General features: G+C 42.2%; 2 protein-coding genes and 1 long non-coding RNA gene across 8 annotated transcripts in view; 2 read left to right on the forward strand and 1 right to left on the reverse strand.

The window, feature by feature from the left end:
- QTRT2 (queuine tRNA-ribosyltransferase accessory subunit 2) overlaps nt 1-11,998 on the reverse strand; it is a 24,414-nt gene extending 12,416 nt beyond the window's left edge. Inside the window, exons 1-5 of one of the 2 annotated variants that reach the window (XM_006748811.3) lie at nt 11,798-11,998; nt 6,648-6,865; nt 5,808-5,863; nt 4,025-4,101; nt 2,239-2,451 (exon numbers count right to left, since the gene is read on the reverse strand). In XM_006748811.3, coding sequence (XP_006748874.1) covers nt 2,239-2,451; nt 4,025-4,101; nt 5,808-5,863; nt 6,648-6,847 — 546 coding nt within the window. In that variant the 5' untranslated portion in view covers nt 6,848-6,865; nt 11,798-11,998. Of the gene's footprint in view, nt 1-2,238; nt 2,452-4,024; nt 4,102-5,807; nt 5,864-6,647; nt 6,866-11,516; nt 11,697-11,797 lie in introns of those variants that run through there. The other variant, XM_081796866.1, reaches the window with a different exon arrangement.
- Nucleotides 855-2,530, forward strand: LOC145715944 (uncharacterized). The gene is made up of 2 exons (XR_014138251.1): nt 855-1,117; nt 2,257-2,530. It is a non-coding gene; the product is annotated as an uncharacterized LOC145715944 (long non-coding RNA).
- Nucleotides 11,999-12,001: 3 nt separating the features above from the next.
- Nucleotides 12,002-21,867, forward strand: part of CCDC191 (coiled-coil domain containing 191) — a 94,822-nt gene continuing 84,956 nt past the window's right edge. For 2 of the 5 annotated variants that reach the window (XM_081796762.1, XM_081796767.1), the window contains exons 1-2: nt 12,003-12,288; nt 14,610-14,648. In XM_081796762.1, coding sequence (XP_081652888.1) covers nt 12,199-12,288; nt 14,610-14,648 — 129 coding nt within the window. In that variant the 5' untranslated portion in view covers nt 12,003-12,198. Of the gene's footprint in view, nt 12,289-14,609; nt 14,649-21,867 lie in introns of those variants that run through there. The other 3 variants (XR_014138221.1, XM_081796782.1, XM_081796772.1) reach the window with 3 other exon arrangements.

The raw sequence follows: 21,867 nt of genomic DNA on the forward strand, positions 1-21,867 counted from the left end.
TCTAATAATCATGCTGTCACACTCCCTGTCCTCCTTTCTACTCATGTAAACATTATTACTCACCCTATAAGGATAATGATTGACTCAAAACAATTGCTAGTGAGCAACACTAACAATTAGGACCCACGGCAATGTCCCCACACTGAACTCTTACTGCAGATACGAGAGTTCTATTCAGAATGACAACTAAGTTTCCTCCAATCATTTTATGTATACTAACTTTATCAGCCAATTATATTTTTTATTGGTACACTCAAGATAACAATGTTCCTCAACCTCAATGCACTTTGCCACAGTGGGACCTGATCACATTGCTCAGGATTACTCCACATAAGTGATCTGAACACTGAATTCTCCCCTCCGGTCACACCTTCTCTTCTCTCACCAGCTCTGTTCTCTCGTGACTACATCCTTTCCCAGCTTCATTCACTCTGCTACCAGGATATCTGATCTACCACCACAGCTTCATCCTCCCCAGCCTGTCAATACCAGCCACCATCAGCAAACATTTACTGAGGGCTCACTTATGTCAGGCATTCTGCTACATGATGGATACAAAAAGGACACTCAAAAACTGAGTTTAAGGAGGTCACAATCTAATAAAGATAAACGCCATTAAGAAATCATTGCACTATGATATGAGTATATAGCTCCAGTCAGAGCTATAATATAGGCACATACAAATGAAACGGGTGGCAAAGGATGAATAGAACTTCCTGGAAGGGTCAGGGACAGTTCCCTAGAACGATGAATGAAATGGAATGAGCCGGGTCTGGAAACAAGAGAAGCAATATGGCTAGAGATCAGAAAAAAAAAAAAAAACAGTCCAGAAGGAAGTCCGTGTACAGCCTCAGCAAAATGAAACAGGGAAATGCCTCAGGGAACTGTGGGTGACTCAGAAGGGCCTCAAACACAGGAGAAAGCGGTCGGCACTGAGCTGGAGTAGGCAGAGGTCAGGTCACAGCAGCCTGTCCATGTCACATAAGAGTTGACACAGAGAGTCATTAAATTCTCTTAGGGAAGTGGATATGGGTGATTTGTGTCTTATGAAGATCTCTCAGATAGCTGGGCTGAAGATGGATTGGATGGAAATGAGAAGAGACAGAGTAATTAAAAGGTAATGTCTACATAAGAGATGATGAGGTTATTGTGCCTCAAGGTGGTGCTAAGAAAGATGGGGAGGTGGGGGTAGATCCTAGATATATTTAGGGAGATGGAATCAAGAAGGAGCAAACAATTGGATATTAAATTGGGTATTAAAAGGAGCCTTGAATGTGGAATTTAAGAAACCAAACAAATGAACATAGGGGAAGGGAGGGAAAAATAAAATAAGACGAAATCAGGGGGCGCCTGGGTGGCTCAGTCGTTAAGCGTCTGCCTTCGGCTCAGGTCATGATCCCAGGGTCCTGGGATCGAGCACCGCATTGGGCTCCCTGCTCGGCAGGAGGCCTGCTTCTCCCTCTCCCACTCCCCCTGCTTGTGTTCCTGCTCTCACTGTCTCTCTCTCTCTCTGTCAAATAAATAAATAAAATCTTTAAAAAAAAAAAAGACGAAATCAGGAAGGGAGACAAAACATATGGGACTCTTAACTCTAGGAAACAAACTGAGGGTTGCTGGAGGGGAGGTGGGTGGGGGGCTGGGGTAACTGGGTGATGGGCATCACGGAGGGCATGTAATGTAACGAGCACTGGGTGTTATATGCAACTGATGAATCGCTAAACTCTACCTCTGAAACTAATAATACACTATATGTTAATTAATTGATTTTAAATAAAATTTTTTTAAAAAGGAGTCTTGAAAGACTCAAATTTCTGGGCTGAGGAACTTAGCCACTATGAACTAAGACAGAGAGGAAAAGAAAGGTTTGAGGAGATCAGATACTGAGTTTGGTTTCCTCTGAGTTTGAGGTGCATGTGAGGGATACTCTAGTAGAACCCAGCTGCAGTCCACTTTATGTCATTCTGAAGCTAAGCAGAGAGAGCTTGGTTATCCACGCAATTTGTGAATTATTCAGCAATTAAAACCAAGGGGAGGTTGCCCAGGGAAAACACCCAGAGTGGGGAGAAAAGAGAGCCTAAGGCAGAATTCTGGAGAGTTAGAACACGTATGGCTCAGGACAAGAAAACAGGAGAGTAACAGAGACCAGGAAGTGAGAAGCAAGGAAGCAGGAGGAGGAGCAGAGAATGGCAGTAAGCCAGAGTTTCAAACAGCAAGGAGTGGTGGGCGCTGCAGCCTTACCTCTGACTCTTCCTGTAGTCGTAGACAATTATCCAGGAATAGAAGCGATCGATCAACAGACTTCCTGGCTCTTTTTATGGAAGTTGCTTCCTCGCAAGATGCCTCTCCATCTGACAGACACTGGAACCAGTCTGGCTGAAGGGTCTGCTGAATTGCCATGAACTTGGAAGCAGTCATTTCCACTCGTCCCCCAAGACCCCACACGGACACAGACTGCCATGGAACAAAATGATGAGGAATCAGCAAGAGTGAAATGCAAATCAAAAGGAAATAATAAAATGATAAAGCAATACTGAATTTAATCCTTCCTTACAAATAGAGAGATGGTGGCATTCACTATCTTAGACGTGGGGGGTAGAAGCTTCTTGTACTATATTCCAATTCTCCGAGCACCTTATAGCTCATAGAGAATCCTTCAGTGACCACACAGCCAGCTTCTGAGCTAGCCCCAAGAATTCTTTGGGATACTTTCCCAGCCCAGTCTTCCATTCTCCGAGACCCCACCCCATGCATGCTGTCTCTAAACACACCACAGACTTTGATCGTTCTCTGTCTTTGATCACATTGTTCCTTTTGGCTGAAATGCCCTCCCCCTACTTCTCTGCCTGGTAAAATACTATGCATCCTTCAAGAGAGGTCCAAATATCATCTACTCTATTGTGCCCCCCAAACCTATCTGGGCATAATCCATCACTCACTCTTCTAAGCTCTTGCAGCAATCTGTACTTATTTCTTTTATAGAAACGATAGTACTGAGTATCCCAATTCATGTCTGTGCCCCAAAAGCCTAGTCTAGGGCCTCACACATTATTGAAGGTTAGTAAGTTCTTACTGGATTGAGTTAGATACAGATACAAAGAAGTCAGAATGTACGTAAACATCTCTATATAATGTTCTTTCTTTGGTTACTCCTTCTCCTATAGTATCTTTCTTCTTAGAAGAGATTGACAAGGACATGAATGGGGACGCCACATAGAGTCTTTTTATTCTGGCCTAAGGCTTAAGAACACTGTTTAAATGAATCCTCTCTCCCTGACAAATGGGGTAGATAACTGAGGTAAAAATACTCTCTTTTGGATTAAAATTACAAAATAAAAAGAAGTTTAAAGCAGAAGACTCACTTAAAATACTTTTCTTAGGTAAGATTAATAGATACTGTTGACATCGATAAAGCGGGTGCAGGAAAAGTAGCTGCATTCGTAAAGCACCAGCATATATGGAGGGCTTGCCAGAATGTAGTCCGCAGGTATAAGACCAATGCGCCATGTCTCAGGTGGGGACTTTTAATGAAGTCCTTTTGATACTGTTCTTCACTAGCTAAAATCTCTGGCTGTGCACCCAGCTTTTTCAAATGCTGTTCTAAAAGCAAGCAGTATTACACGGAGATTCTACTATATATAGTTATACATGTGATAACACTCATCAGCAACTTTCCTAGCGCTTCCTGAGGTTGTTAAAACTGCAAATAAAGCATGGCACAAAAAAACTATTGCTTTCTACCATCATAGCAATTTCTTTTTTTGCCATGTACTTGACCCTCCTTCATCCCCAAATTTTTTTGCAACAATGAAAATGCTGAGGATATATTCCTTACCCCGTCTGCAGGCAGCCCTACTCTAATTCCTATAAACCACTCATCCCACTATATTCATCGAAATAAGGAGAAGGTATAAAGGGGTCAGGAATGGGCTAGCATCCCAGGCAGTGGGATCTAGCACTGGAAAGCTACAACAGGCTGACTTTCTGGGACGAAGCTGCAGCTTTGGAGGCCTTTCTGAGAACACACCTTGTTTGTTACATAACCGGCTGGGCAGGGGCTCACTGGATCATGCAGGGAACAGTACAAGAGTGATTCTGGCATGCCTGTATAAACATAAAAAAGAACTCTTGCAAACACTTACATCAACAATTACACTGTGTTGTAACAGAGAGCAGCTTCATATGTGTACTACTGGATAAAGTAAGTATCGCTAGACGTAATAAACTGTTCATACCCGATCTTAGAATTATAAGAGGCCTGTCAACATGAATGAAAAGATTACCTTTAAAACCTACTCATCTGAAAAAAGAATTAAAGGTTCGTGTCTAATGACTGAGTTGCTACAAAGGAAAAGTGTTTCTTAAAGTATGAAATACAATAAAAGTGTTCAGTGGCATGTTATGTTGACCCTACTTGATTTGTTTTGAAGAAAAATATAATATCTAGTATGTTCATTTTAGGTACCATCCAAAGGAACAAGCTACTGGAAAGACAAAATGATATGGTCAAAAGGTAATCTGATTAATAATAAAGCTATCCCACATCATGGGACCCCGGGACAGAATTACAGGGAAGCTATAGCATACTGAATAAAAATGGATCGAATTCTCAGTAAGTTTCATTGACTCAAGATGAAATTTCTTGGGTTCTTTAGTCAAAAATATAGTCATATAAAAAAATTTTTTTAAAGTGCTCACTAAACCATATGTGCTTAAATTTCCTATGCTACCTTATATTTTCATTAAAAAAAAAAAGGATTTCACTGAAAAAAGACCCAGAAAATAAAGCAAGCAAAAAACAAAAAACAACTCTGCAGTTCTCCACCTATTTTTCCACAATTTCAATTATTATAGTTATCTCTAGAAAGCTTTTTAAGCTATTTTCACTTAATTATATGCTTGTATACTTTAAAACTGGTTTTAAAATTGGATTCAGTCCAAGGAAAACATTACATAAATCCTTCTACTTGAAAACAGGGCCTTGTGACCAACAAGTCGTCATGCAATTTCCCAGAGAAGCAGAGGACTGAATAACCAGTGGAAACAGAATTTTCATTCACTTAAGTGAGTCTTAGATATTGGGAGAAAGCTCAGGAGAAAGTGGTCTACAGAAGAATGGATTCTCTAGCTGCCACTGCGAAACTTTTCCTATAATCAAATGGACACATGCATCTGTATATAAAATCCTATTTCTGGAACAAAAGATAATATTAACATACCAGAATACAGCTATAGATAAACACTTCATCTTCTGCTTCATCTTACGTTTTAGGCTCAAACACGGTTAGACTGCTTTGGATCTTAGGTATGCCCCATGCAGTTTCTTACCTCTGGGTCTTTGCTCTGTGCCTGGGATGTCTGCCCACACCTGTCTGCCACCACCACTGCGCCCACCTCCCGACCTGGCTAAGTCCTACTTTTCCTTGACTCAGATAAGGTACCCCTTCTTCCTCCTTCTCTCAAGAATCCTTTCCTTAGTCTGACCTCCGTCCACATGAACCCTACAGCAAGTTATGTGCTCCTCCCTCTGGGCTCTCCTGGTACATGTACATATTCCTAATCCTGCAAATGCGGTCACTGCATCCTACTAGAATTACCTATTTATCTTTATTTCAGACAGGCTCTGAGTTCCACTGCGGAAGCAACTGTTCCTACTCATCTCTGAATCCCCAATGCGTAGTTCTTAGATGCCCAATAAATGCTCATTAAATTAATGAATAAGTAAATGTATGAATGAAAGATCAATCAACAGCGCCTCCAAACTTCAAATTAATATGTCATGAGGCAAACACAAATAACTTGATTTTTACCTATAAACTTTCCAATTCCTTCCTTATAGTCTGCCAAGATTTCATGGTGTTCTGCCCTGTAAGCAAAACAGAAAAATACATAATAATGAATCATTCTACAGACACTCTGTGCAACAACTGAAACCCACTTCCCTGCACCCATCAAGCTATGTGAGAGGAGGAGGAGTAGTAGTAGTAGTCTTGAACAAAAAAGGATGCCATATTCAAGAGTCCCAATTCATTAGGCTGTGTTCATTAGCCAGAGTACAGATCTTCAATTTACAAGTAGTTCTGTGAGAACAGAAACTGGCAAAGATCAACTGCTTCCAAATGCCCAGATTTTCTTCCTCCCCTCTCCCCTTTAAAATCACTATTATTAACACAATATTGCAGTTATTTCATCATACAGCAGGTTCTTCAATTAAGCATAAAGTCAGTATGTACATTATATAAAATGATCTAACTCCATTAGTTTTGTTTTCATAATGTAGTACTAGCAAGTACATGTGCAGATACAGGGAAACATTTGAGGCTGATGCATGAAGACAGCCTCTAGAGACCAAGTTTAGTTCTCACAGAGCATTCCCTGCCCTGTGCCCTGTCACCTCTGGGAGGCAATGAGGACCACCATACTGGCACAGTTGGGCCAGAGGAATAGTGAAGCAGCTCTGACATACAGGTCCAGCCTATGGCTTCCAGATTAGGGCCAGATGACGTATTAACACTTGACATCTGATTTCATTCTAAAAATCTATAAATTTTGTGCATATAATAAAAAAAGTCTTTCTCTTTACTGCACCTTATTAAGGTATCTGTGCTGCTGCCAGAGTTGATACTTAAGTGATCGGGTCTAACACTTACAACGAGGACAGCGTAAGCTGAGCCATGGCAGGAAGCCTGTGGATAGTATGCAGTGTCTGATGGGTCAGGTGTGGGGCAGAGCCGGTCTTGGTGTATAGAAGGCAGGCTGGAATGTCCATGGTGTGGTCCCCTGTTTTGCCCAGGTTTTTTATTTTTCCTAGGCGACAGCCATCAACTACCTTGGTAAGACTCAGCTTCATCCTAAGAGATTCCTCTACCTAATTAAGAAAAGAAGAGTAAATTCAGGAGTTCCATGACATCTAAAGGCTAAGCATTTTACAAAATAACCTACACGATGATGAATGACAGCATGTTTATTACTACTTCCAGTATACAATTGTTTTAGATATCAGGAAAGATATCTTTCCCCAAAGACCCAGAGCAAAATGATGACATCAACCACATTTAAATTCGGTCATGGAATTTTTGTCTACACTGATGAAAATCAAACAAATGGAAGGACAGGAATAAGGACTAATCACAGAAAGAGTGTGCATTCTTTTGCCAAAGGCTAGCTTTCAGCCCTGAAAATGTATATAGAAGAAGGCCACACTGCTTAGGCTATACTGATTACTGATTTGATCCTTTTTTTCCTTTCTTCAATTTGAGAGAATGCTAGGCAACATAGCAATTTCTCCTAATATGTTAAGTAAAGAAAGCAGGTTCCAAAACAGCATCCTGGTGTTTATTGAACTATATGTAACAATATGCATCAAAAGATAGAGATTATCTCTGAGAGGTAAGATTATTTTCCAATTTGTTCTTATATGGTGTCCAAATAGAAGTGAGAAACCACATGGAGCATACATGCAATTCATAAGCAATTCAGCTTTACTTTTATCAGGGATCTTGGCGACTAGTCCCTGGTCCTTTTGTGTAGCAAGCCCTGGATCTTGTCTATACACCTAGCACAGATCCACCCTCAGGGTCAGGCTCAAACAAACCAATCTCAAAGACTGAACAACAAAATAAGAATGCACATTATTTAATCTGAGAACCAAAGAAGGAAAGAGGACCAGTTCCTGTATTCATGCCCTATGGGGTACCACACAGGAATCCAAATGCCACACGAGCATATTATCTGGAGTAGGAAGGGTAAGTAATGATTTACATATCTACGTAAAGATAACTGAAAGGAAACCCACTGGTCCTCAGATTCCCCAAGGTTAGACACAGGGACTGTCCAAGAGGGAAGCAGCGGGGTGCCTGGGTGGCTCAGTCGCTGAGCATCTGCCTTCGGCTCGGGTCATCTCAGGGTCCTGGGATGGAGCCCCGCGTCGGGCTCCCTGCTCAGGGGGAAGCCTGCTTTTCCCTCTCCCACTCCCCCTGCTTGTGTTCCCTCTCTCGCTGTGTCTCTCTCTCTGTCAAATAAATAAATAAAAATCTTTAAAAAAAAAAAAAAGAGGGAAGCAGCACTAGATCCGGAAGCCCAGACTCTTGGCTTCCAACACTTAGCTTTCTCTTAGGGACCTCTTAGACCTATCCTTGCGGAAGGAAACAATGAACATGTTCTAGGAGTCGCCATCTTCTAACAGAAGAGTTTCAATTGTGATTAATAATCCGCTCAATTCTGAAAGCATTTTCTCTTATCTCCCTTTCCCACTGTTCCCTCAATTGAAGAAACAGATTTCTTCATTCTTAACGCAAGGTCTGTCATTAGGTCCTTGGGAGCTCTAGAGGACACTGGCCATGTTCTTGGATGCAGAGATGGGTTCTCCTGTGATACAATGCACAAAAGTTTAATCCCCATATTTTTAAAGATAAAATTCAAAATCCTCAGCTTCGTATACTGAACCCACTAGGTCAGCTAGAGAGGAGTATCCACTTGGCTCTCTCCATAGTGCAGGACTTTGATGCTATGTACTCACACCTGCTGTTTGGGGCTTCTTAAAAGTCCCATCCTAATGATGATAAATCAACATGTCACCAAACAAAAAAGCAAACAAGGAAAAGTGACGGCTGCATTTAAGAAAAAGTATTTTTTATTTATTTGACAGAGAGAGACACAGCGAGAGAGGGAACACAAGCAGGGGGAGTGGGAGAGGGAGAAGCAGGCTTCCCGCCGAGCAGGGAGTCTGATGCGGGGCTCGATCCCAGGACCCTGGAATCATGACCTGAGCTGAAGGCTGACGCTTAACCTACTGAGCCACCCAGGTGCCCCAAGAGAAAGTATTGTACTAGATAAATTGCTATTGTCAGTGATTCTCTGTAACATGAGAATGAATACAAATATTAGAGGGCATTAGAAAATGCCCTTCAGCTGGAAATCAACATTTAAAAAAAAAAAAAATCCAACTTTGCCCAGAGTTAGAAGAACTGCACTTTCCTTTCCCCATTCACTGTTCAGTTTATGATAATTTTTATTAGTGCACCCATTTTCTAAGGGCTCAAATACAAGTTTTTATCACAGAGTAATGTAAACATAAATACGCACATACACATATTCATGTACATGTTTTTTTAAAACATGCTTTGGGGGGTGCCTGAGTGGCTCAGTCATTAAGAGGCTTCTCCCTCTCCTGCTCCCCCTGTTTGTGTTCCCTCTCCCGATGTCTCTCTCTGTCAAATAAATAAATAAAATCTTTAAAAAAAAAAATGCTGGGGCGCCTGGGTGGCTCAGTCGCTGAGCGTCTGCCTTCAGCTCGGGTCATGATCTCAGGGTCCTGGGATCGAGCCCCACATCGGGCTCCCTGCTCCGCGGGAGGCCTGCTTCTCCCTTTCCCCCCTGCTTGTGTTCCCTCTCTCGCTGTCTCTCTCTCTCTCTCTCAAATAAATAAATGAAATCTTTAAAAAAAAAAAATGCTTTGAGAGGGATATAATCTAAACCAAGCAAATTTCTCAAGAAACAAACCAATAGTCTCCAAAATACCAACTGACTTTTATTTGCCTTCATCATCACCCTCTCCCCTGTGGGTCACTCACTGAAGGTATCTTCTAAGATTTGTGGTGTTATGCTTTTCTAAATATACATTCACACTTCACTTTTACAAAGCGAGTTCCGAGGAAAGTCTTAAGGAAAAACCATTAACAAAAGCCACCTGGAAATGGTTCACGGAAAAAACTTTATCACTTTAAGGACAAGTGATAAGCTGGCAATGGATCTATGCCTTCACGAGGGCTAACAGAGATTCCCTGCACCTCTGGTAGCATTGTACTGACATGTCCTAACAGTTCCAGTGCCACACATGCCCCACCCCGCCTCCCCAGCATTCCCTCAGAAGAAGGGATTTCTAAATGTTTTTTAGATGAATTCTCTACTGACTGTCATGATTGTGATATGCTAAGGGAAAAGAGTAAGCTTAGGTGAGCACATTTTTTTTGTGAAAGAAAAACTGTATACATATTTATAAACACATATGTACACATACATGCTACAATGTTTATATATGCATAGAAAAAAGTCTGAAGGACTTCTAAACAATATGGTGCACTGAGTTGACTCAGAAAGACACAGAAATGATGGATTTTAAATTCTAGAAAACAATAACAGATGAGACAGCCTATTCAGAGGTAGAGTATTCTAAAATCCTTATACTATTTGGGAGGGGGAGAGAGATAATGAATCATGTCAAACTGTTAAGCATGTGTGCCAAAATTTTTAAAGTAACCATTAAAAGATTAATGATGGAATGCATAATTTCTGAAACCATTGGTGAGGGATGGGGGATGATAAAAGAAAAACTGGTTAATACAATAAAAGGCAAGAAAGAGGAAAAGAGACCAAAAAGCACATCAAATATAGAAAATACAAAATAAGATGGTAGAAGTAAACCTAAATATGTCAGTGATCACGATATAAGTTAACAATTTCACATAATGACAATAGTAGCAGCTAACATTTATTGGGCATTTACTGTCTTTTCCATATTAACCCTGCTAAAATGTATCATCATATCGACCTTGTAAGACATGCTATTAAGTGCATTTTACATGAGAAAACTGAGGGTAATAGAGTCACCATCTGGGAAGTGGCAGAGCCAGGACTTAAATCACGGAAGTCTGGCTTTAGAGGTTGTACTCTAATAGGCTGATAGCCTATTAGAAGTCTCATCTTGTCCATACACATATGCAATGTTTATATTAATTGTAATGTTAAGATACAATTTTATAGTCATATTTTCCATTTTGCTATAGTGTTCTTATTATTTTCTTTGTTTTCCCTTACCTTTCTTCTCTGCCTCTATCCATCCTCCCAGCCTCTACAACCTTTCTCCATACTCATACAAACATTTAAACATACTCGTATATGGGAGGGGATTTTTTTTTTTTAATGGAAACATACCACACTGTATGCACTTCTCTGCAATTTGCTTTTTTCCCAGGAGGAAATGGATATCTTTCCTGGAGAAGAGACACAGAACTAATTTACCCTTTTAAAATAACTACTTCATGATATTACATAAATTGGATGTGACACAATTTATTCAACCATCACCCTTCTGATAGACACTCAAGTCACAGAGCAGGTCCTATGATCTCTGCAATAGTATGAGGACACAACTTCCCTGATCTCATTTTCACCAATCTCAAGTCTAGTATAGTTTATGTTTCCTGGCAAAGCTCTATGTTTACATTGATTTTTCTTCGTTACAATATTCCAGTGATTTAGGTTTGCCGATGAGTAAATCCGGGGTTCGCGTTATTAAAGTTTCCTCAGGTCATACAGCCACAAAGCTGGGTTCAAAGCTCCCACGTAAACTACTACCTCTCCTTACAAATCCATGTATCCTAGGAAGTACTGCCTCCTGGAACATCTAAGTTCAGTCAATAGGATGGATTTTTCTTTACTCCATGGGCCCCCTCCACTGGCCCCAGACCTCGCGAAGCCCTTAGCTCAAGGATTTGAGATCGTCCAACCCTCCTAAGTATCCTGTGCAGTCCAGAAAACACTTCCGGCTGAGAGTCTGATTCTTGAGCAGAGGCCGGTGGAAAGGAGGCCCTTTTCTCTCTGAGATGCAGTGAAGCTTACACGATTTGGGAGAATCTGGACTTAGAGAAGCCAAGATCCACCAGGAGAGCCAGAAAAGGGAAGGAGAAACATGTCAGGGGTACAACTACAGTTACTGCAACACAACGAGTACGCGTCTGAGAGCGACGCGACTCATCCACCCGTGGTAGCCCCCATTCTAACAGGAAAAGGGGGCACTTACCTGCACACCTCCCACCTTGTTTTGGCCTTGAGACCCCTCAAACTCCTCGTATTTCGCTACCACGTGTCCGGCTAGCAGAATTCTCGGCCCCCTAAACCACCGCCTCCGCTGCAGAGCCAATCAGGGAGCACTGCGTCATCCCCGGGCGCCAGTAAAAGGCAAAGGTAATATCAAAGCGAGCTCTGGCGACTACAAGGCCGCGGGACCGCTGCCGTTGCCATGGGTTACTGAGCTAACCCGTTCCGCCTGCGCAAAGCCTCCTGGGAGTGGTGGTTCGGCGGCGCCCCACACCTGCCTTCTTTGAGGCCGGAGGAACTACAACTCCCAGGACGACCCGGAAGCAGCCTAGGCAACGGAGCGGTAGTTCCAGCATTGCGGTGGTCCGGGCCCGAACCTGGAAAATGCTGCTGGCGCCCCAGGAAAGGTCCTCCTCTAGGAAGAGGACGGGGCCGAATCGCTGGAAACAATTTACAAAGAAGCCGAGTCCTAAGGTGATCCATCCCAATCGGGAGCTCTGGGGGGGCGGGGACCGGCCCCGAGGCAACCGGCTGGGCTGCGCTACCTCCCTCTTCCCCCAGGGGCGTCCTTAGCTGGCTGCCCCTTGCCTTGACTGCCCTGGAGCCAGCATTGTCCTGGTGAAGGGGGCCTACGAACTTTGGGGTCTGGATAACTTACGGCTTTGTTGGGCAGTAGCGTGAAAGAACTCTTTCCATTTTATTAAACAGGAGAGGTCTGGTAGTGCCCATCCCGGTGAAGAGAATTCGCGAACTCCCTCGCCTCGCATTCCCACCCCCGCAATTTTAGGGAATTTCTCGCACATTTCTTTCTTCCCTTCCCATTTCCTTCCCCTTCTCTTCCTTTCCTAATTTTAGATCGTTATTGGAGAGGGAACACCTTCATGTTAAGTACTCTGCCTCATATTCCTCCCCTTCTAATTTTTCATAAAGTATCAAAAATGAACTCAGGAATCAAGTGGATATTGGACATATCAATACTTGATTCACTTGAATTTTTTTGAATTCAACCAACATTTCCTTTTTATATGTTACCTCCTTTGATGCCTTAGAATCCAAAGACATGGAAAACTGGTAAGCCTATTTTAAACTTGAAACATACATAAATGTCATGTGCAAAGTCACAGTCACACGGTGTGTGCTTTCCATAGACTACCTTTTTAACAGTCACAAAAATAACTGCTTTAAATGTAAGTGAGAGTACCAAAATGGAGTGGTTTCTCAGCTTCCAGCTCCAGAGCACTTTCACCAGCTGTTTTCACCCTTAAGTTATACTTTCTTAAAAAAAAAAAAATCTCTAGACACGTGGCATTTTTAGGGCTCTAGGCAATCGTACTTGCAGTTTATTCTAAATATACCTATTAAATAATGCCCTGGACATATTCCACTTGGTGAATATCTTGGCCCAGATACCAGAGGGTGTAGATAGGAGCACTAGAGAGAGTTGGAAACAGAGTCAGCTCCTATTGTAATGTGCTAGTTCCACAATAGATTGGATCTCAAATAGGTTATGGGTATAGATTTGATGATGAAATGTAAAAATTTGGGACAGTTTCTTAAGACTCCAAAAGGAAAGATTTTTGCTGCTAGTGCTCCTTGTTACTGCCTAGAGGGTAAAAAAGAAAAAGCACAAGAGCTTCTTGAAGTTTAGTTGTGTTTTAATAGGATCAGCTCTTTGCTGCAGTGACAAAATTATTCAGCAGTACAGCTACATTAATTAGTTATCTTAGGTGCTTTGAAGGTGAAGTGTTACGTAAGTGAAAGAGTATTATACCTTTCCTTCCTCCATGTGACGGTATGCTGGTTTAGATATTCCCTTCTTTATTTAAAGACCCACCTGAATTATTAGCAAAGCAAATACCTCTATTTGTTAAGTGACTGTTAGAGGGAATTCCACAAGCTTCTAAGAGTTACAGAGAGTGAAGAAAGGAGGTATCCTACTGGTTTGATTTCTAATTTCAGATTAATATCTGACTGACCTGGGTAAAAATATATGTGATCTTTACTTCATTTTCTGCTTTGTAAGACAGAAGATTATCCCCCACTACATCCTCCCACCGCCAGCACCCCTCCCCCAGTTATTACTGGATCAAACAATATTCCTGCTATAGGTAAGATAGGAAAGCCCCTTGCTACAGGTTGTTCTTGAAAAGAGGGACCCGACGAAAGGGGCATAGCCTTCTCCAAGCAGATTTGCTTCCGTGACATTTGAATAATCTGGCTCATTAATCAGTGCTTGTTTGGTTTTTTATAAAGATTATATCTAGCATTCCTCTATTTTGGCTCTTGGAGAGCTTTATTTTTTTTAAGATATTATTTATTTATTAGAGAGAGAGTCCGGGAGGAGGAGCAGAGGGAGAGAGACAAGCAGACTGCATGCTGAGTGCAGAGACAGACGCAGGGCTCAATCCCAGGACCCTGAGATCATGACCCAAGCCGAAATCAAGAGTCAGCCGCTTTAACTGACTGAGCTCCAGGTGTCCCTCTGGAGAGCTTTAAAAAAAAAATAATTCTGACACCTGGGCCCTATTCCAGACCAATTAAATTAGAATCTCCAGGTGGGCTTAGGCAGGAGATAAAAACAGAAGAGATCCCAGAGAAGGCTTCATGTTTCTTCCTCTGACCATCATTCTGTGTCCTTGCTGAACTTGCTGACGAAATGGCTTGGAGAAGGAAAAAGGACACTTTTCCATATGCTTTAGTCAGAAGGATAGATTAAAATGGCAAAGTTGAAAAAAAAACGGCAAAGTTGATAAAGTTATTGCTGTGTATTAATATTCTCTGTATATTATCTACAGCCTGCCTTTGAGCCTGACAATGTGGAACACTGGATTAAGGTAAGGATATTGCACAGTTAAGATAGAGAGTTAAGAGTCAGACATAATCTGATGGGAAGGAATACTGATAGACCTCCATTTTGCACATGTTTTGCTATTTTTCTCATGTGACTGTGTTGCTTTAGTTTTATATTCCTTAGTATTTTTTTTCATTATTCTGTTGCTTTTCATGAAAATATGAATGACAAGAAAATGGGTATAGACATGCTCTTTTTTTTTTTTTTTAAAGATTTTATTTATTTATTTGAGAGAGAGAGACAGAGCACAAGCAGGGGGAGGGCAGAGGGAGAGGGAGAAGCAGACTCCCTACTGAGCAGGGAGTCGACATGGGGCTTGATCCTGATCCTGGGACTCTGTGATCATAACCTGAGCCAAAGGCAGACGCTTAACTGACTGAGCCACCCAGGTGCCCCTAGACATGCTCTTTCAAATGCTGTGAGGATCCCATGAAGAGGACTAAAGGAGCAGGGGAGGAGAAGCTGTAAAAGAGGATGTGGTAGCCTTCCTCAGATACTGGAAAGACTGTACTGTAGTTACATTGATCTATGGGACCAGTGCATTAGGTGAAAGCTGTGCATGCATGGTAAGAATTTTCTAATACCTGGAGGGATCCAAAAATGGAGCGGCATTCTCATAAAGAGGTCAAAAACTAATGATGTAATGTATGGTGATTAACATAACATAATTAAAAAAGATGTATTTTCTATCAATAGAAGTGTTCAAGTGGATTCTAAATGGCCACTTAATGTTAGGACTAATGAAGACTATGTTTGAGCATTCCGTGAGGGGGGGATTGAATTACGTAACTTTCTGAGTACTTTTCCAGGCCTGAGATACGTGTTTTTGAGTCCAAGTACCATTTAAGTTGAAAGTACTATTAAACTACTTCAGGTGCATGCCTCTGAGTGTCAGTTTGGCAACTTGCCATACTCAATTCATTTGTGCAGCATATGTTTCAAAATCATGCGGCATTTTCCTGGGAAAATATCATTCTGCCTGGTAGTATTTTGAAGAGCTATTACTTATCAAAATTGACAGGCATTATAAGTCCAGATGGAACCCAGGCCAGATGTAATCACTGTTAACTATTTATTTATCCAGCCAGTATTTATTAAGTGCCTTCTAAGTAGTAGTCCACTGTTGAACACTGAAGATAAAACCGAGCTCTGGGCAGGTATAATCCCTGCCTTCCTAGAGTTTATAGTCCAGTGGAGATTAAACTTACTTAAAACCAGTGGGAGAATTAAAGATGTAATAGAAGCAGGTGGTGGGGACGCTAATCTAGACAGGCCAGAGAAGGCTTCCTGGTTCCTGCAGAAGGTCTGACTTAGAAGACCACTAAAACATCTGCCCTTGTGGAGGCCGGCCTCTGGGAAGCCCACTCCTCAGCCTCCTACTAAGCCTAGTTTCCATGTCCGTGCTGAGTGTCCCAGTGCCAAGCCCCTGCAGGGCTCAGTTGCACATTTAGTTACTGTCTCCTCCAGAGGGAAAGATTTAAGTAAAAGAGAAGGATAAAATTCTGCTCTGACTTTATGCGCTTGTCAGACAGCTTGACCGGTTAGATTTTTATCATTCCTCTAAAATTTCCACAATAGCTCTGTCTCCATTATGCCCTCAAATCTCCCATCTCAAAAAAAAAAAAAAAAAAAAAAATCAGTAAGTCCTTACTTGACCCTGCAGTCCATTCTGATTATGGTACAACATCTTTTTCTTATCCAAGTCTTTGAGTGTATAGCCTAGACTCCTTGCCCTTGCATTTTTATTATCCTCTGCTGTCTACAGTAATTTCCTCCTGTTTCTGTTTCTCACCACTCCCCAGAAATGGTTGTCCTAAATGACTTCCTGACCAAATCCAGTGTTCTCTTCTTCATCCTCAAACTTTGTAAGGTTCGTTTGATCCAATTATCACTTTTTTTATTCTAGAAATTTTCTCCTTCGTTATCTTTTTATAACCTTGTTTTCTCCTACTACTTTTCTGTTCACTCCTGTCTTCTTTTCTGATTTTGTTCCCTAATGTAACCCAACTCTGGGTGTATCCTAAATAGTTAGGACTTCTGAACCTAAGACTTCCAAATCCCCTTGAGTGCACCACTCCCTCAAAATCAGCTTAGACCTTGTTACATGAAAGAAGGGGGAGAATATGGAAAGAGTGTGAAGCATGGTGAAGATCAAGAAAGGGCTTTCTTCAGAACAAAAGAGATCACCGGGGCAGCAATGGGGACTTGGCTGAAGCAGGTAACCAAAGTCTTAATGTGGTACCCAAAATTGGTAGATCAGATTGACCCGGCCTTGAAAGTTTTCATTGGAGAGGTAAAGATACAAGTGATCTGAGGCTTATGTAAGAGAGTATCTGAATATCCATGCAGAGTAGGAAGGAGGGGACCCTTTAAAGATTTTACTTATTTATTTGAGAGAGAGAGAGAATGAGAGAGCATGAGGGGGGCAGGGTCAGAGGGAGAAGCAGACTCCCCGCCGAGCAGGGAGCCCGATGTGGGACTCGATCCCGGGACTCCAGGATCATGACCTGAGCCGAAGGCAGTCGCTTAACCAACTGAGCCACCCAGGCGCCCAGGAGGGGACCCTTTAAAGAACTCCTAGGTTGGGAAGAGGAGGCCTATAGTGATGAAGGACATGGTTAGGTGCAACACCAATGTAGCGGAGGAGCAAAACAGGGAGATGGACAGGAGGCTTAAACAACTTACTTAAAACCAGTGGGAGAATTAAAGATGTAATAGAAGCAGGTGGTGGGGACACTAATCTAGACGAAGGACATGGTTAGGTGCAACACCAATGTAGCGGAGGAGGGGGAGCAAAACAGGGAGATGGACAGGAGGCTGATGTTGGGGGAGGTGTTATCAGCTTTGGGGTTGAACAATGGGAAATTCTGTGTGATGTGGTTCAGGATGACCATGTCAGTGGGTTGCAGAAGTACGATTGCGGGAAAGGCTGTTGGAATACAGGAGATGAAGCAAACCTTGAGGCTGAAATGTTGGTGAGTCTTCCTCAGGAACGCTGAAGTCACTTAGAATCAGGCAGATACTTGAGTAGAACTGTGAGTTCTGGGGCAGCTCACCCAAAATGCAACAATTCACCATGATTTATAATTTATCCTCATCCTGACTTGATAGACCCATCTTTTTACTCCTGTGCATTCTGTTACTTTGATACTTAAGCTTTCTAAACATTTTCATTGATTCTCTGTTCTGGAACCTTCAGGGACTATGCCATCTGATGAAACTGTAAATTCCAGATGGGCACTTATGGCCCTCTGTCAATCTAGCTGTAATATCAATCTACCTGTAACAGCCCCTTTGCTGATACTCTGTGTGACTCTTGTCAGGCCAGTCTCCTTCCCCTTCTATCTTCCCTTCACTTTGACGCACACTGATCCCCCAAGCCTGGAATACCATTCCTCTCTTGGAGGCCAATCCAGATCTTTCCCTTAAAGTTCAGCTGAGATGCCCCTCTGAGTGAACAACTCCCCTGACGCACCTCAACCACCTAATCCCATCTTCTAATACTTTTTCCCTTGGAATTATGTTGGCATTCATACACAACAGAAACTGCATCCAGCATTTGCTTGTATACAGAGAGATTTAAAAAGAATTGGACACTTTCAAAAATACATTACTCCCAAAACTATTATTTATAAACATGGAGTTTGCACTTGAGGGTATATGAAGAAACTTGTTTGTACCTCCCAGCCTTGAGGAAATGAAAGAGTGCCTTGTAGCTTCTGTTCCTGCCGTCCAGTGGACACTGGGATTGATGTGTGTCATGGGATGTAAGGAGCGCTTATTGAGCATTTATAAGATCATGGGAATAAGATAGTTCCTTTACAAATTATATATTTACATGTAACACAGTTACTGAGTAGGAAACCTTTGAAGGTATTTGGGGTTTCTTATCACCCTGTGTTCCTTTAGAACTCTTCTTGAACTGTGTCTTGCACGTGTGGCACATGACACAGTAAACAGGTAGGTAGTAGGTAGGTAGATAAAAGTGAACTCTTTGATGGTCGCTTTTAGTTTTGTTTTCCCCTCAGTGTCCACTAAGGTAGTGGGAACAATGCTAGCCTTCAATCCTTCAATCAACCTGCTTAAAGAATAAGTTGTTAAATTGACACTTTGTTTTATTGAAATATAATTTAAGATAGACCTCTTCTGTCTCTCACATACTTATTTTGAATGAAATGGTAAGGATGTAATATTTTTTTTTTTTTTTAAAGATTTTATTTATCTGAGAGAGAGAATGGGAGACAGAGAGCATGAGAGGGGGAGGATCAGAGGGAGAAGCAGACTCCCTGCCGAGCAGGGAGCCCCATGTGGGACTCAATCCTGGGACTCCAGGATCATGACCTGAGCCGAAGGCAGTCGCTTAACCAACTGAGCCACCCAGGCGCCCCGGATGTAATATTTTAAACAAGGAAATACGAGACTGTTTCTAATCCTTAATATCATCTAGTATTTTTTTTAACCAAAATCTTCATTTTAAGTGATATCCCAAACACTTGCTTTGTGAGAGCCAAGCAAACATTTCTCCTTACTCCCTTCCTTGTAAGTACCAGCCTGTGTCCTTCTTGAGTACCAAAATCAGTCTTCTCCTGTGTCCAAGCTCTGTCTGCCTCCTTTGTTAAGAATCTGTACCAATTCCAATTCAGGTGAGATGACCTATCATACAGCGTTCTTTCTTTCACTCATAGCCTGAGGAACTAAGTCTACAATCCTGTTTTGTTGTTTATTTTTTTTTTGTGAATGTTGGTTTAAAAACTGAAAGTTGATCTATTTATTTGTACATTATTTACATATATGTGTAGATAACATACACAATGATACATGCGAGATTCATCTTGCTGTCTTAGAATTTTTAAAACCTTAAAGGGAAGGACTGTGTGCCAAGCATAATGTGACCATCCAATAAATGGCATATCGACCATCATAAATTTGGGTACATCAGAGGCCAAGAAATAGTATGGGAGACAGATCTCTCCAGTATGACCTCATAAAGAGTGAATGATATTTTCTTTATTCTAACCCTGATTAGATCATGTTTTCTTCTGATTCATATCTTTTCCTGTGTGTTCTATTTTCTACATCTTTTTCAAATTACCCTTAGCTTTTCAACTTTATTCCTCTGTTTCTAATTCAAACTTAATATACGAAACCCTTGAGAATTTAAAAGGTAAAGTCCCAGGGCACTTGGGTGGCTCAGTCATTAAGCATCTGCCTTCCGCTCAGGTCATGGTCCCAGGGTCCTGGAATCGAGCCCCGTGTCGGGCTCCCTGCTCAGCAGGAGGTCTGCTTCTCTCTCTCCCCCTGCTTGTGTTCCCTCTCTTGCTGTCTCTCTCTCTCTCTCTCTGTCAAATAAATAAATAAAATCTTTAAAATAAAATAAAAGGTAAAGTCCCTGGCAAGTTTTGGCAGAGGTACTACCAGTCTTTCCATGAAGGGCAAGAGGAAAAATCATTTTCAAAATAGGTCAGGCAGCAATATAAACTGTGGGGCAAGTACAGCTTTTTAAAATAAATTTTAGGGGTGGCGCCTGGGTGGCTCAGTCGTTAAGCGTCTGCCTTCGGCTCAGGTCATGATCCCAGGGTCCTGGGATCGAGCCCCGCGTCGGGCTCCCTGCTCTGCGGGAAGCCTGCTTCTCCCTCTCCCACTCCTGCTGCTTGTGTTCCCTCTCTCGCTGTGTCTCTCTCTGTCAAAAAATAAATAAAATCTTTAAAAAAAAATAAATTTTAGGGGCGCCTGGGTGGCTCGGTTGAGTGTCCAACTCTTGATTTTGGCTCAGGTCATGATCTCAGGGTCCTGGGATCGCTAAGTGGGGAGTCTGCTTGTCTCCCTCTCCCTCTGCCCCTCCCTCGACTCATGCTAAGCTCTCTCTCAAATAAATAAATCTTTAAAAAAATAAAATAATAAAATTTTACATGTATTCATTTTTTAACTAACATTTATGGGGCACCTGTTATATGACAGTACCTATAATAGGTACTGGGGGTTTCACACATGAAGAGGAGGACAAACATGCCTGCTCACATTCTACTAAGGGGAGATAGTATATGGTAAAATATGTGACAGGGTCATAAGTGCTGTAGAGAAAGTCAGAACAGAGAAGGGGAATAGGGAGAGCCGTGCGGAGGGTGGTTACAGTTTCATGTAGGGTAATTCGAGAAAGCCTTACTACGAAGGTGACATTTGGGTAAAGACATGAGGAGGCAAGAGAAAGAGTTGTATGGCTATCAAGGGAGAGCAGTCCAGCAGAGGGGCAGTAAGCCAAAGGCGCTGGGGTGGGACTGTGCTTGGCATATTTGAGAAGGAATACACAAGGTCAGTGTGGCTGAAGTCAAGTAAGCAAAGGGATATAGCAGACGAGAAGGTTGTAGAGCTCACAAAGGGCCTGATGGTGCAGGACCTTGAAGCACATAGTAAGGACTTTGCTTTTTATTCTGAGTGAAATAGGGAACCATGAAAGGGTTTTTTTGTTTGTTTGTTTGTTTTTTCAAATTTTTTAATTTTTTATTAGAGCACAAGCAGGGGGAGTGGCAGACAGAGGGAGAGGGAGAAGCAGGCTCCCCGCTGAGCAGGGAGCCCGACGTAGGGCTCGATCCCAGGACCCTGGGGTCATGACCCGAGCCAAAGGCAGACGCTTAACCGTCTGAGCCACCCAGGCGCCCCACCATGAAAGGGTTTTGAGCGGAGTTATGTGTGGCTTTCATTTCAAAGGGACTGTCTGCTGTGGTGGGAGACTATCACAGAAAACCTGTCAGGAAATTGTGGTGCCTTGGACCAGGTGAGAGCAGTAGAGGTGACAAGAAGGGGTCAGATCCTGGATATATTTTGAAAATAGAGTCAACAGATTTCCCAACAGATTGGTTGTGGGGTAAGAGGGAGAGAATAGATTCAAGGACGCCAAGGTTTTCATCCTGAGAACTGAAAGAGTGGCATTGTCACCTAGGTTGGAAGCCTGGGAATGCAGCAGATGTGGAGGAAAGCAAGTTTGTAGGGAGGGAGAAAGTCAGGGATTTAACTGTAAAAGAAGTTCTTTTTTTTTTAATTTAATTTAATTTTTTAAGATTTTTATTCATCTGAGAGAGAGAGAGAAAGAGCACAAGCAGGGGGAGAGGGAGAGGGAGAAGCGACTCCCCGCTGAGCCGGGAGCCCGATATGGGGCTCAATCTCAGGACCCTGAGATCATGACCTGAGCTGAAGGCAGATGCTTA

Source organism: Leptonychotes weddellii, chromosome 1 (assembly GCF_054177405.1).
Source record: "Leptonychotes weddellii isolate Sample4059 chromosome 1, ASM5417740v2, whole genome shotgun sequence".
NCBI lineage: Eukaryota > Metazoa > Chordata > Mammalia > Carnivora > Phocidae > Leptonychotes > Leptonychotes weddellii.